Here is a 13,756-nt window from a genome sequence, read left to right on the forward strand (position 1 = left end):
TAGTCAATTCTGAATTAGATGTGCCACCTAGTATAAGTAGCATCCAGTGGTCCTGTTTCCTCAGAATCTTAAAATGTTGAAGTTTATTTCAGATGTGTCATCAAAACTTTCAGCCTACACAGTACATGGCACAAATTTCTACCAAAAGTTAATCAAAGGAGCCCTGGTGGCGCAGTGGTTAAATGCCTGTACTGCAGCCATTCACTCAAAACCACAAGGTTGCGAGTTCAAGACCAGCAAAAGGGCCCAAGCTCGACTCAGGCTTGCATCCTTCTGAGGTCGCTAAAATGAGTACCCACACTGTTGGGGGCAAATTAGCTTACTTGCTGTTCACTGCTATGATCTTTGGAATAGCGGTATATAAATAAAACAAATTATTAATTATTAAGATACAGTTTAGCATGTTTACCTAAATTTAGTAAACAAAATAAAACAAAAGGCAATAGGTTAACTCTACAGGTATAACAGGTTGCTTCCATAGTGACAATCAAATACTTGATGGAGAAAACAAAGGAAATGTGCTTAATATACCATAAATATATTCAGACAAATTAAACACTTGTTTTGGAATTATTTTACAGCTAATTTTAATGGATGTTTTCATTACACCAACTCAGTAGCATAGGCATATCTAAAGAGTTGTGGAGCACCATCATGGTATAGTGGTTTCAGGGTTCAAAACCATGTTTGATGACCTTGGGCAAGTTGCACTCTCTCAGTCTCAGAGGAAGGCAAAGGCATTCTTTCTCTGAACAAATTTTGTCAATAAAATCCTGTGATAGGTTTGCATTAGGGTCAGAAATGACTTGAAGGCACACAACAACAACAACAACAACAGAGAATTGTGTACATGCATATATGTGTTTTTTAGGTAATCAACATAGGAATAAATTAGTTAGACTCAGGCTTTACCATTTTATGTATAAAAATAATATGACCATGGAAGGAATAATCTTCCTTGTGGGAGTGGGCTTGACCAAAGGGTGCTCAACAATGGCTTCTTTTCATCCTGGAGAGAAGAGACAAGCGGGGTCCCACAGGGCTCTCTCCTGGGCCCAGTGCTATTCAACATCTTTATCAATGATCTAGATGACAGAATTGGGGGCATGCTCATCAAATTTGCAAATGACACCAAATTAGGAGGAGTAGCTAATACCCCTGAGGACAGGATCAAAATTCAAAATGCCCTTAATAGATTAGAAAGCTGGGCCAAAGCTAACAAAATGAATTTCAACACAGAGAAATGTAAGGTACTGCACTTAGGGCGGAAAAATGAAATGCACAGATATAGGATGGGTGACACTTGGCTGAACGAGACTACGTATGAAAGGGATCTGGGAGTCCAAGTAGACCACAAATTGAACATGAGTCAACAGTGCAATGCAGCAGCTAACAAGGCCAATGCGATTTTAGGCTGCATCAATAGAAGTATAGTGTCTAGATCAAGAGAAGTAATAGTGCCACTATATTCTGGTCTGGTCAGGTCCCACCTGGAATATTGTGTCCAGTTCTGGGCACCACAAGTTAAAAAGGATGTCGAGAAACTGGAGCGTGTCCAAAGGAGGGAGACTAAAATGTTGAGGGCTCTGGAAACCAGGTCCTATGAGGAGAAACTTAGGGAGCTGGGGATGTTTAGCCTGGAGAAGAGAAGGTTAAGGGGTGATAAAATAGCCCTGTTTAAATACTTGAAGGGATGTCATATTGAGGAGGGAGCAAACTTGTTTTCTGCTGCTTCAGAGGCTAGGACCCAGAGCAATGGATGCAAGCTCTAGGACAGTGGTTCCCAACCTTTGTTGGGCCGCGACCCCCTTTGGAGACGAAAGTCCCGCCCGCGGCCTCCCTGATCAGTTGGGAGGCCGGGAAGGGGCGGGACTTTCGGCCGCCTACAAGCCCCAGCGGGCTTTGCGGTTGGAAGTCCCGCCCCTTCCCAGCCTCCCGACCAATTAGGGAGGCTGCCAAGGGAAAAGGGACGGGACTTTCGGTCGCAAAGCCCGCTGGGGCTTGCAGTCCCGTCTCCTTCTCCCCGTGGTTGCCTGGCAGCCCCGGGGAGAAGAGGAGGAGGAGGCCCCCCGTCCCTTCCTCCTTGTGGGTGCTTGCACCCGCGGGAAGGAAGGGAGAGGAGGAGGCGGCCCCGCCTCCATTCCCTTCTTCCTTGCGCGTGCCTGTGCCAGCACGGGCACTCTCAGGGAGAAGGGAAAGGAGGGAGCCCCATCCCCTTTTCCCTGCACGATGCCTGCTCTATTGCCGGCACCCGCAGGGAGAAGGGGAGGTGGGGGGGTTCCCAACCTGGCAACCCCCAGGATCGGAACTCCTGCTCTAGGAAAAGAGATTCCACCTCAACATTAGGAAGAACTTCCTGACAGTCAGGGCTGTTCAACAGTGGAACAAATTCCCTCAGAGTGTAGTGGAGTCTCCTTCCTTGGAGGTCTTTAAACAGAGGCTGGATGGCCATCTGTCGGGGATGCTTTGATTTAAATTTCCTGCATGGTAGGGGGTTGGACTGGATGGCCGTTGCAGTCTCTTCCAAATCTATGATTCTATGATTGATCTTTGATGTTAGTTTTTGGTAAAAACTAACATGAGTTGTTGCTTTTGTAAATACAGCATTTGATTTCTGAAGAGCAATGAGATTTCAGCATAGATAAGGATTTGTTACATGATCTGTGATTGATTACTTTATGGAAATTGAAAATTCAGGATTGTTTGCTGGCAACAGAAGTAAGCAAAATATATTTGGGCTGCCAAAGCATTGGTGATACCTTGAGGGAGAATTTTTTTGGAATGTAATATTTTTGTCATATTGATGTTCGTTATTTTGTTTTGTTGGAATAAACTAATCAAAATTATTATAAAAATAATTTCATTGAGGCAAATGATATAACATCAGTACATTGCAGGGAAACCCCTAAAATTGAGAATATGTACATGCTCTTAATTTTTTATTTGTATCTTTCCTGTAGAATGGAAAGGAATTCCCAAAAAATCAGAAAACCAAGGAGCTCAGAATGGTGGTGCAGGAAGCGGAGACACTGCACATAATGAACAAACATTGCCTGTATCTAAAACTTTATCAGTTCAAATGCCTGTTCCTATACCTACACCAATAACTATGCCTCCACCACAGGTACGTTTTGTTTTGTTTTTCTATACTTTTGGTGGATATTTGCAAGTTAAAATGTGCAGTGCACACAGCATATTGTGTATTGGGTATTAATGTGATTTTTTTTAATGATGAAAACTGCATTTTGTCTCATTCCACTAATTTGCAAGTAAGGCAGAATAACAAGCTCTCTAGTTTTTAATCTGGAAAATTTACATGTGAGAATGAAAAAGAAAGCCATGAAACTCTATAGCTTCAGTTAATTTCACATTTAGTTGTGTGTCGTCTCTCTTCTTGAATTTTATGAGCATTCAAAACATCTTACCATCCACACAGAATGCAGTGTAATCTGTGTAAAGATAATGTTTCACATCATCAGTAATAATCTCACTTGATTTTCAAATTCTATATTTGAAAACTGAACATTTGTGCTTAACGGTGAGAACTCTCTATCCAATGATTTTTTAGGCATGGATTGAACTATCCACAGCTTGAAAATATTTTAAAAATATATAAATTCCATTAAGTAAACTTTGATTTTGCCATTTTATATAAGGAGCACCATTTTACTAAACCAATGTGTTTAATGGTGCTTGAGCATCCATGGATTTTGCTATCCTAGAACCAAACCCCAGTGGATACCAGGGGCCCAAGGTACTTTAATTCCTTATTTTATAAAAATCTATCCTTTGAAGATAATCCACTTTCTTTAAATGAGATAATTATACCTTTCATTGTTAAGACATGTACTCCAAATACAATAATCTTTATAACTGTTAAACAATCTCCCTCCATTTCTCTTTTTCAAATTGCCTTGTTTTGCAATAAAAACATTCATGTCAACTAAAAATCAGTCTGTGGTTCCTGATTTGCTATTCACATTTGAACTTCGTTTAGCAATCTCTGAACAGATCATAGTTAGGTTAGAGCCATATCCACATTCATTCATTCTTGAGCTAAATTTTTGCAGTGCTTCTGTGCTGAGACTGCATTATAATTGTGCCACATTTTTTTTATGTTTCCACTTTATCTTGAATAACTGGCATTTAAAATACAGTGGACACTCAATATCCACAGACTTGCCATCCATGGATGGCAAGCCCTGTTTCTTTCAGTGGAGATGCGTGGAAAAGGTTACATTAGTGATTGCACGCATGTTGTGCCCACCTTTGAAATTAGGGGGACTGAGGTCCCATATTTTTCTTTAAAGGGGGGGGGGGGCAGAATGGATCTCCTGCGGATACAAAGGGCAGACTGTAATACCAATTTAAAACTGACAAGAGGCTCGAACTTGACCAAATTACTGAGGAGACAATCCCTTCTAAATCAAGCTACACAATGAATGCATCAGGATTAAATATGATAATTTGTTCAACTGTTAATCATTTCAAGCAGATTTATTCATCACAAACACATAGTGGATAGTTCTAGAAGATCTATTATATGGCAGAGAATCTAAACTGAATCAAATATGGCCTTATAAAAAGGTCAGAAGGCTTTCAGATGTCTTGAATGGGAATTTCTCTTTCTTCATGATCTCAGTGACTCACCTGTGGGTAGGGTTGCCATAATTGTCCACTTTTACCAGGGACAAAATGTGGAACAAATTCAAGACCAAACTGTAGGACAACTGCAGGACAAAACTCAGCCCAAAATGTAGGACATTGAAGAAAAATGGTGGACCTTAAATGTCCTACATTTTGAGCTGAGTTTTGTCCTGCAGTTGCCCTACAGTTTGGTCTTGAATTTGTCCTACATTTTGTCCCTGGTAAAAGTGGACAATTATGGCAGCCCTACCTGTGGGTCACTTGTGCCTGTGCAGTCATTTGGTCAGTAGCCATGCTTTTCTTTAGTACACATATCTGTAAGTCTTTCCTGCCATGTGCCAGCTCTTTTTGTCCACTACAGTAGTAGCTCTGAGGGAAGGGTGCTTTTCAGGGCCTGTGCAAAGGTGCCTCCCATCTGAATAACTAACTGTGTGTGACTAGGGGGAGGCTAAGAGGTGATATGATAGCCCTGTTTAAATATTTGAAGGGATGTCATATTGTGGAGGGAGCAAGCTTGTTTGCTGCTGCTCTAGCGAACAGGCCCCGGAACAATGGATGCAAGCTACAGGAAAAGAGATTCCACCTCAACATTAGGAGGAACTTTCTGACAGTAAGGGCTGTTCAACAGTGGAACACACTCCCCTGGAATGTAGTGGAGTCTCCTTCCTTAGCGGTCTTTAAACAGAGGCTGGATGGCCATCTGTCGGGGATACTTTGATTGAGATTTCCTGCATGGCAGAATGGGGTTGGACTGGATGGCCCTTGTGGTCTTTTCCAACTCTACGATTCTATGATTTCTTGGTTTTATGCTTGGTGGTTTTTGTTTGCCTGTTCAGTGGTATATGGTCCCAAATCATTCAAGAAATAGTTCAAGAGTCATGCATTTATCTCTGGTGCATGTTCTGTTTGGGGAATGAATATGTTTCTCATGTTAGGAATCATTCATACATCAGATATATAAAAATTAAACATGCAGTTAATTAAAGCTTCTGAGATGATCATTATAGTTGGTATTTGTTCCTGATCATCTGCATCTCTAGAACAGTTATTATAGAAGATGTCACTGATATTGTTGTCAGGTTTGTTGCCAATGGGTATGGAAGTGACCATGGTACCCTCTACTGTATTGGCATTGCAGTAAGAACAGTGTCCCTGTATGTACAAGTAGTACCAATCTTTACAACTAAGGACTTGACTGCAGAAAGATTTGCAGCCTATGAACCATAAAAAGAAGAAAATTCCTGAGGAAGAAGAAAAAATTCTGATTGTATCCTGGCTGAAGTGCAAGTTGAAGCTGGATCTCATCTGTCAGTGCAGGCCATGGAAACTTTACAGAATAAAACTTGGTCAACCCATCCATCCCTTCAGCCTTTGTATCTTTCATCCAGCAAAGTTGTTATCCTCATCAACCATTCTGCCTCACTTTCTAATTCCTCATCTGATGCAGCTTCAACAGTATTGAAGCATGTGCAGCAGTGTTTCGAGAGAGTCTCCGCAGAGGATGTTCTTTATTTACAGACTTCCAAATGGAGAGATTGTGGAGAGTTTGCCAAAGGAACTAACTCATAATACCATAGATATTATATTGTTGATACACAATTGAGATGTTCCAAAACTGCAACCCATCTTACATTGTTGACAGTGATCTAGTGTGCAAAGAAACATCAGCAGATCTTGATCACATTGGCACACAGATAGTCATTGTCATTCCAGATCACTTGTACTGCAGCCACTCACTCACAAACCATAGGGCTGCGAGTTCAATACCAGCCCAAGGGCTCAAGCTTGACTCAGGCTTGCATCCTTCCAAGGTCGCTAACGTGTACGCAGTGGGCAGTTAGCTTGCACTTTGTAAACCGCTTAGAGTGTGTTTAAGTGCATTCATAATCGGTCTAGAAATGTACTTGCTATTGCTATTGATCCCAGTGTTCAAGATGTGGGTCACACTGATCCTGATCATCTTCTTCTATTGTTTGTTTGTTTGTTTATTACCTGCCTCACAGATGAAGGCAGGGAAAAACAAATCAATAATGAACAGCAACAATTAAAACATTAATTAAAACATGCAGCAGTTGAAAAGGACAAATAAGACACACACATTTTAAAACAATCCACATTTAAAATTCAACATCCAAATTCACAATTGATCAAGGAGATGGTGGTTTTGAATGTCAAAATTGGTAGATCAGAGGTATAGGGAAGATGTTCACAGTTTTCATACCATGAAATGAAAAGAGGTAATTCCCTCTTAACATGACCCTAGATCTCCATTGAGACACTACCTAGATAGACAACCCCCTTGAAAAGTGTCTTACATCTATCACAATTATTCTTACCTTCAACACCCATATGATGATTCAGAGATCATCAGACAACATCCTCCTTAAAGAGCTTCATGCCCTCTGATTTTACCTGGAGTGACACTGTCTGCCTTGGTATCAAGATGCTCTCCATCACCTGGAATTCAACAAAGGTTTTTCTAAATAAATCAAGATGTTGGTTAGAATTTATTCAAAATTCACAATTGATCAAGGAGATAGAACTTGCCTTGACAGCTGCCCTTTTATCAGTGGCAATGCACATTCAAGTCTGTGGCTCCATCCATACTTCAGTTATAACATTCTGCAGTACCTTCTGTAATCTAGCCACTAAGTATGGTACCTACTGTGCCACTAACTGGAGAACCTCACCCTCCAATAATACCAACTCTTCAAACAGGAAAAAGAATTGAGGCTAAAACTAATGCATCCTCAAAATTAATCCCCAGAGACCTGCATCCAGTATCAACTGCAGCTGAGGACAAGTTAGATTCATCCTGCATGTCCTTGGAGGGTCCATCTTTGACCCTATTAGACTCAGTATTAGGAAATCAGGATCCTTTATTGCAAACAAATGATGTGTTAGACCTTTTGTTGAACAGAATTTAAGAATTGCAAGAATACCAGGGGCGTGGGGGCATTTTTTGTTTTTGAGCCCCCAAGCCATTTTAATTCTAGGAGAGGTCTTTTTCTAAAATAGGAAGTGACTTCCTGTTGCTAAAGAAAGAAAAAATGCCTCCCTCATTCCTGGCAAAAATGCCCCCCATACTTAAAAGGCATTTTGGGGCAAAAATTGATACCTTCATGTGGTGGGTGTGCTTAGCAAGTGTCCCCTTCTTACATTGTCTAGGCCTGTCTCTGGCCTAGATCATTGTTATCATCATCTCATCATCATCATTAAAAAGATTGTACAGGTTTCCAATGCAAATACCACTTCAAAAACCAGTTTTTTAGGGCTCGTCTCCTTTGAGCAGAGATCACTCCTCATCTTTCAAAAAGAGACTGCTAGAAAACAGTGATTATCATCTTTTACTTCTCCCTGGATTGGTTCTATCCCAATTATTTCATATTCTCTTTGAGTCCCAGGCATACTGCAGTTTGAGGCTTCTTACCTGGAAAACACTTTTTCTTGTATTCCAAGACATAGACATGTTAGTCTGGAATATCAGTATGCAAAGGGATCTTGTAGCACCTTTGAGACTAACTGAAAGAAAATGTAAAATAAGCTTTTATAGACTTGGCCTACTTCCTTGGATGCAAGTCTCCTTCCTTAGATGCAAGTCTGAGGAAGTAAACCAAGTCTATAACAGCTTATACTAAAATTTCTTCTACACAGGTAAGTCAGAGGTGCTACAGTATCCCTTTTCATACAGTTTTTCTTGTGGTCATCATGTCAGGAGGAGAGTGAGGGAGCTCAATGCCTTAAGGTCATACCTGCAGTTCCAGCTAGAGTAGAACTATTGAATCAGTACATGTGTACATTTCATTGATTCTATTATTATTATTATTATTATTATTATTATTATTAACCTTTATTTATAAAGCGCTGTAAATTTACACAGCGCTGTACATACAATCTTTTAGTTAGACGGTTCCCTGCCCTCAGGCTTACAATCTAAGAAGACACGACACAAAAGGAGAAGGGAGTGGTGGTGGGGAATGGGATCAGGTCCAGCAGTTCTCCACCTCCGAGGCCTGGACCAAGGCAGATGGACTGGAGGAAGTGCTTGGCTTCTTAATTAATGGTTAAAAGGAGGCTTCCTGGGTCAGAGAGGGGCTAGCCTCTGGGAATGCTTCTCTAAACAATATAGTCTTTAACTCAGTTTTGAAACTGGGTAGAGAAGTGATGAGGTGTGCATGTGGGGGAAGAAGGTTCCAGGAGTAAGGGGCAGCAAGCGAGAAGGGACGAATTCGGGAGGGGGCAGTGGTAGTCTTACACTGTGACAGGAGACCTAGGCCTGTTATAGACTGCCCAAATAAAGCTGCTTCGGGTCTCTTTGGAGGTATGCTGTTTAAATGATGCATGGGTCCTAAGAGTCCGGAGGTCGCGCCAAAGCCACACTCCATTCCTAAGCACTGGAGTGCAGCTTTGGTGCAGCTTTCGGATTCTTAGGATGCATGCATCATTTAAATAGCATACCTCCAAAGAGACCCGAAGCAGCTTTATTTTGGCAGTCTGTAACAGGCCCTTGACTACAAGAGCGGAGGGTGCGAGTAGGAATGTAAGGAGAAAGAAGGTCAGATAAGTAAGGAGGGGCCAATCCATGGAGGGCTTTGAAAGTCAATAATAAAAGCTTGTACCAGATGCGGAAGGGGAAGGGGAGCCAATGAAGGGAGGATAAAAGAGGTGAAACATGGTCAAAGCGGCGAGCGGATGTGACAGTACGGGCAGCTGAATACTGGACAGAGATTAAAGGATGGAGTTGTGAAAGAGGAAGCCCTGTCAGAAGGAGGTTACAATAATCTAGTATTATTTATATTATATATTATAAATAATTCTATAATTATTTTATTACAATAATTATATTTATAATAATAATATAATATAATAATTATTATAAATATTATAAATAATTCTAGTTGGGATAACAGCTGGATTTAGACCAGAATAAATAGAAGTGGGTATACAGGATCATGATTTAAAAAAAGCTCAGGAGTATTCATTAAAACGGTGTGTGTGTGTGTGTGTGTAATATTATTTAGTGTTAAGGGTAACTATGTATTTGTTGAATTATGGCAAGTTAGCAAGTATTCAATATTTCTTAATTGGTTAATTAGCTTTAATAGTATCAGATCATTTAATGTAAAATTTTATTCTGTGTGATGTAAATAGTAAAGCATTGGAATGATGTTGCTGCTGTATTTGTTTCTTCATAGTGTTTTTTTAAAAATGAGTTGATGGCAAAAAGATCCAAGCACCTCAACAAAAACAGCTGAAAAAACGTGTGTTTGTGTGTTTAAAGTCTTGAAGTTTCTAGGGGCCGCCTCCCCCCATCACACTTCCAGTATTCTGTACTGTAATCCTATCATTTTCAGCCAGTGTGGCCTGGTAATTCTGGTGAACACCAGATTTGGGGAGATTGGTGGGAAAAGGGTAAAACAGTTGCATTTTATGGGCCTTATTTCCAGTGGCTAAGTATAGAATTGCAGCCTAAAATTTCTTTGGAACATGTTCACATTAAAATTATTGACCTATTATTATGTGTATTTACCACCAGTTATAGTAACCATTCTCATTGACTTTCCCAAGCATATACATTGCTTACTAAACAAGTATATTATGCAAAATACTGCTCATTTTTTAAAACAGTATTTCTTAACTTATGGGAGGTATACAATGACAACCATCAAGTGTTTTCTAAGTGTTTGTGGTTTACCCAACTGTAGAACTAAGTGTTGATAAAACATTTTCTTTTCTGTTGTAGGTTCCACCACATCAGCCTGGTCCTCCAATGGTTGGTACACTTCAGCCACCTACATTTACCCCTCCATTAGGAATGCCTCCTCCTGGATTTGGTCCTGGAGTTCCTCCTCCACCACCACCACCATTTTTGAGACCTGGCTTCAGTCCTATGCATTTACCACCAGGTATGGTAATCATTCTCATTGACTTTCCAAGCATATAAATTGCTCACTAAATACACCATAGAGGACATCCTTTCCTTTTAAGTGTAAATATTATGGAATTATTTCTTGTAGAAGTTATTCTTCAATATTTTTGTCTTCATAGGCTTTCTTCCTCCTGGGCCACCACCACCTATTAATCCTCCTGTTTCAGTTCCTCCTGTTTCTGCCCCTCCTTCTACAGCAGTAAACATCCCAAACTGTAAGTATGATTTGTAAATTGTTAAAGATATTTGAACCAGAATTATATGTTGTTTATTTATTTTTATCTTTTTCCTATTAACATCACTATGTTTTAGCTACTATGGCCATTATAAATGAGGACACTACAACAGACTCTGGGGGGAATCCCATTTCAATAGTTACCGGGTCTAGAGGAAATGCTGAAAATGCAGATGCCTCCAAAGGATATGCAAATACTCCAACGCCTACAACTTCGACTAGTATACCAGCTCCTGTCACACAACCTGTTCCACTCCTTGGTAAGTTCACTTTTCAGTTGTTGGGTGCACATGTATTTATTTCAAAAATATTGATTCAGTTTAAAATATTAATAAATTTTTGAATGCCCAAATCTTTCTCCCACTGCAATATATTCTATGCAGTTTGCTCACAGGGAATTGTCTAGTTATGAAAAATGAAAGGTAATATTCATCCTACCAGTTCTGAAGCATTGATTTGTTACTGGAACAGGAAGATGACAGTTATATTGTAATAAAGCAAATTGAGAAAGTATCAGCTAAGTTTGTGAACAGAGGTACCTGTAGTCAGAAGTGGGTGTAGGTGAGCTCTCTTTTTTTTAACCCAGTTTCATCCCTCTTTATTAAAACTCAATCATACAGATTCTATATCAAATGCTGTCAATTTAGCCCTTTCCCCTACCTTCAAAGCTGTCTTCTTTTTCTAGGTGTGTTTGCTTTTACTTGTTTGTTTGCTTTCAGTCACTGTGACTTTTACATGCTTATCTGTTTGGCATGGGGAATTAGTTTCATGATTATCTGGCTTGTTTTGTCATGTAGCCCCTGTCTATATTATTCTGCTGAAAGCCCTTTATATGTGGGCCCCAAAGATGTGAATGTGCTTCCACAATGGGCCCACAATATATATTATATATTATAAAATATATATGATTATTAGTTGCCAAAACAACGGAAATAATAATTAAGTTGTTTTGGCAGCTAATTTGAATTATAGCTTTTCTAGGAAAGTAGTATTAGACTGCATTACTCTGTTAATTTAAAATCTTCTCTCCAAATTTGAATATATTCGTAATCAACATTACTGTGTGTATATTTCTAACAACTCTGGTGATACATGTGTCATTCCAAACAGAATACTGTATTATCGCATTGGTTAGCATTGTGTATTGTCTTTACTGTATTAATGCAAATCTAAGATGATAGCATCATGATTTTAGTCCCTCCTCTCTATTGCCCTTGGAGCTCTCTGAAAGCTAAAGCAGTTTTTGGGGTGCTTTGGGAGTGGCTGACCTGGGAAAGATAATTATTCCCTCCATACCCTAGACTTTGCTGTTACATGAGCACAGTGCTCCTCTTTCAGTACAGCTCATCAGATCCAAAGCTACAGATTGTGGGGAAGTATTGCTGTCCATAGGGGGAAAAAACTTATGTTCAGCCCTTTGTTCACTTTCCTCCTTAACTTCAGAAATGATTTACAAAGCCATGGATGAGTATCATAGTTGTGTGCTTCTCCTTTGCAGCTGTTTCCCCCTCTCTGCATGTATGAGCTTCAGTGCCAAAACATTGGCTTAGTGTCTATTGGAAAACCAATAGAATGAGTTAGTCTCATGGTAGGACTTTATAAAATCATGACTAATGTGGATGAGGTAGATAAAGACATTTTTCTGTACAGTACTAGGACTTACTCTGTTTTATGGACCAACAGTAAGCCAGAATGACCCAATCTGGATGTAATGGGATGTCTAGTTTAATGCAAGCCAGGCTCTGAGTTCCAGTGATGGATTGCAGTGGGAGGAGGGAAGGGGAGAGATGACGAAGATCGCCCTGGTGCATCAAAAACTATGTTTCATGAAGCCCCAGACATGATCTTAAGTAGCTCTGGGACTGTGGTGGAGTTGGGTAGATAATTTTTCAATTTAAATAAAAATAAAAAATATTATGCAAATGTTACATTGCTTGGTTTTGGAAAAAATATGTACTAAGAAAAATTTTGCAGTCAGAATTATCTTTGGAACTGTTGTGCTAAATATGGATTTGAGGGGAGTGATGATGTTTCCTCTGAGATATACCAGGTAAAGCATTCTAGAGATAGATAAGTTTAAAAAATAGTTTTTGTTTGTGCCTGGGAAGTTATAAATGCACATGCATAAGGGGCTTAATCTCCTCTTTCAAAGTTTTGAATATACACTTCCTGCAAAATCTTTACCAATAACTTTTAAGTCTCTTGACATAGCCTTGCATTCAGTGTTGTGACTGGTGTGGGGGAACCTACATGGCAAACCCCAAATATGGAGCATCAATCAATAACAGAATTTGCCCAGATGTAGAAAGTATCAGCCATCACCTTCTTATCCTTGTCCAGACTCTGTTTCTGCCACACACAAAAATTGTTTACCATCTTCAGGCACTTTCCAGAAGTGCTGTAAATTTATCTCTTTATTCCTCCTGTCCCTGAAAGGGGGTAGGAAATTTTATTAGTCTTCGTGCCCCCCTGGGGAGATATTTCAGCTTGGACACCCCCTCAAAGAGAAGTGAACCATTCCTGAAAAATTCTCAAAAAATGTAGTGTATAAAACACTCATCTGTCTTCCCCTCCCTAAATCTTCTTATAATTAGCAGTGTGAACCATAATACTCCGTTTGCAGTGTCTAACAAGTTTATCTTTGCAATGGAATTTCCTTTTCCCTGCCTTCCTGCAGCCCAGTAGAGTAATTCAGATTGTTTTGACTGAGACTAACACAATTAAAAATGGGGAATATCAAGTTACCTAGGTGATCTACTGTAGTTGTGTATGATTATGTACAGTGCACGTTGCACATGAAACACACATGATGCTTCTGTGATTTGACGCTATAATGGATCTTTTGGTAGTGACTGGAGAGCTCTGCTGTCTTTCCTTTCCACTGTGTCTAACAAAGAATCTAGTAATTATTTCTTCCCTCTCCCGTCTCCTCACTTCCTACAGCT

The 13,756-nt window shown here is 39.8% G+C and overlaps 1 protein-coding gene across 4 annotated transcripts in view; it reads left to right on the top strand.

Annotated features, from left to right (window-relative positions):
• The window catches only part of SCAF4 (SR-related CTD associated factor 4), a 69,681-nt gene that overhangs the window by 42,940 nt on the left and 12,985 nt on the right, over positions 1-13,756 (top strand). For all 4 annotated transcript variants that reach the window (XM_089512103.1, XM_089512105.1, XM_089512106.1 and 1 more), the window contains exons 16-19: positions 2,961-3,124; positions 10,391-10,553; positions 10,696-10,791; positions 10,889-11,071. In XM_089512103.1, the coding sequence (XP_089368229.1) occupies positions 2,961-3,124; positions 10,391-10,553; positions 10,696-10,791; positions 10,889-11,071 (606 nt within the window). The remainder of the gene's footprint in view (positions 1-2,960; positions 3,125-10,390; positions 10,554-10,695; positions 10,792-10,888; positions 11,072-13,756) is intronic.

This window comes from Sceloporus occidentalis, unplaced genomic scaffold (assembly GCF_023333645.1).
Source record: "Sceloporus occidentalis isolate IW3139 unplaced genomic scaffold, rSceOcc1.0.p SCAF_2, whole genome shotgun sequence".
In the NCBI taxonomy this organism is placed as follows: Eukaryota; Metazoa; Chordata; class Lepidosauria; order Squamata; family Phrynosomatidae; genus Sceloporus; species Sceloporus occidentalis.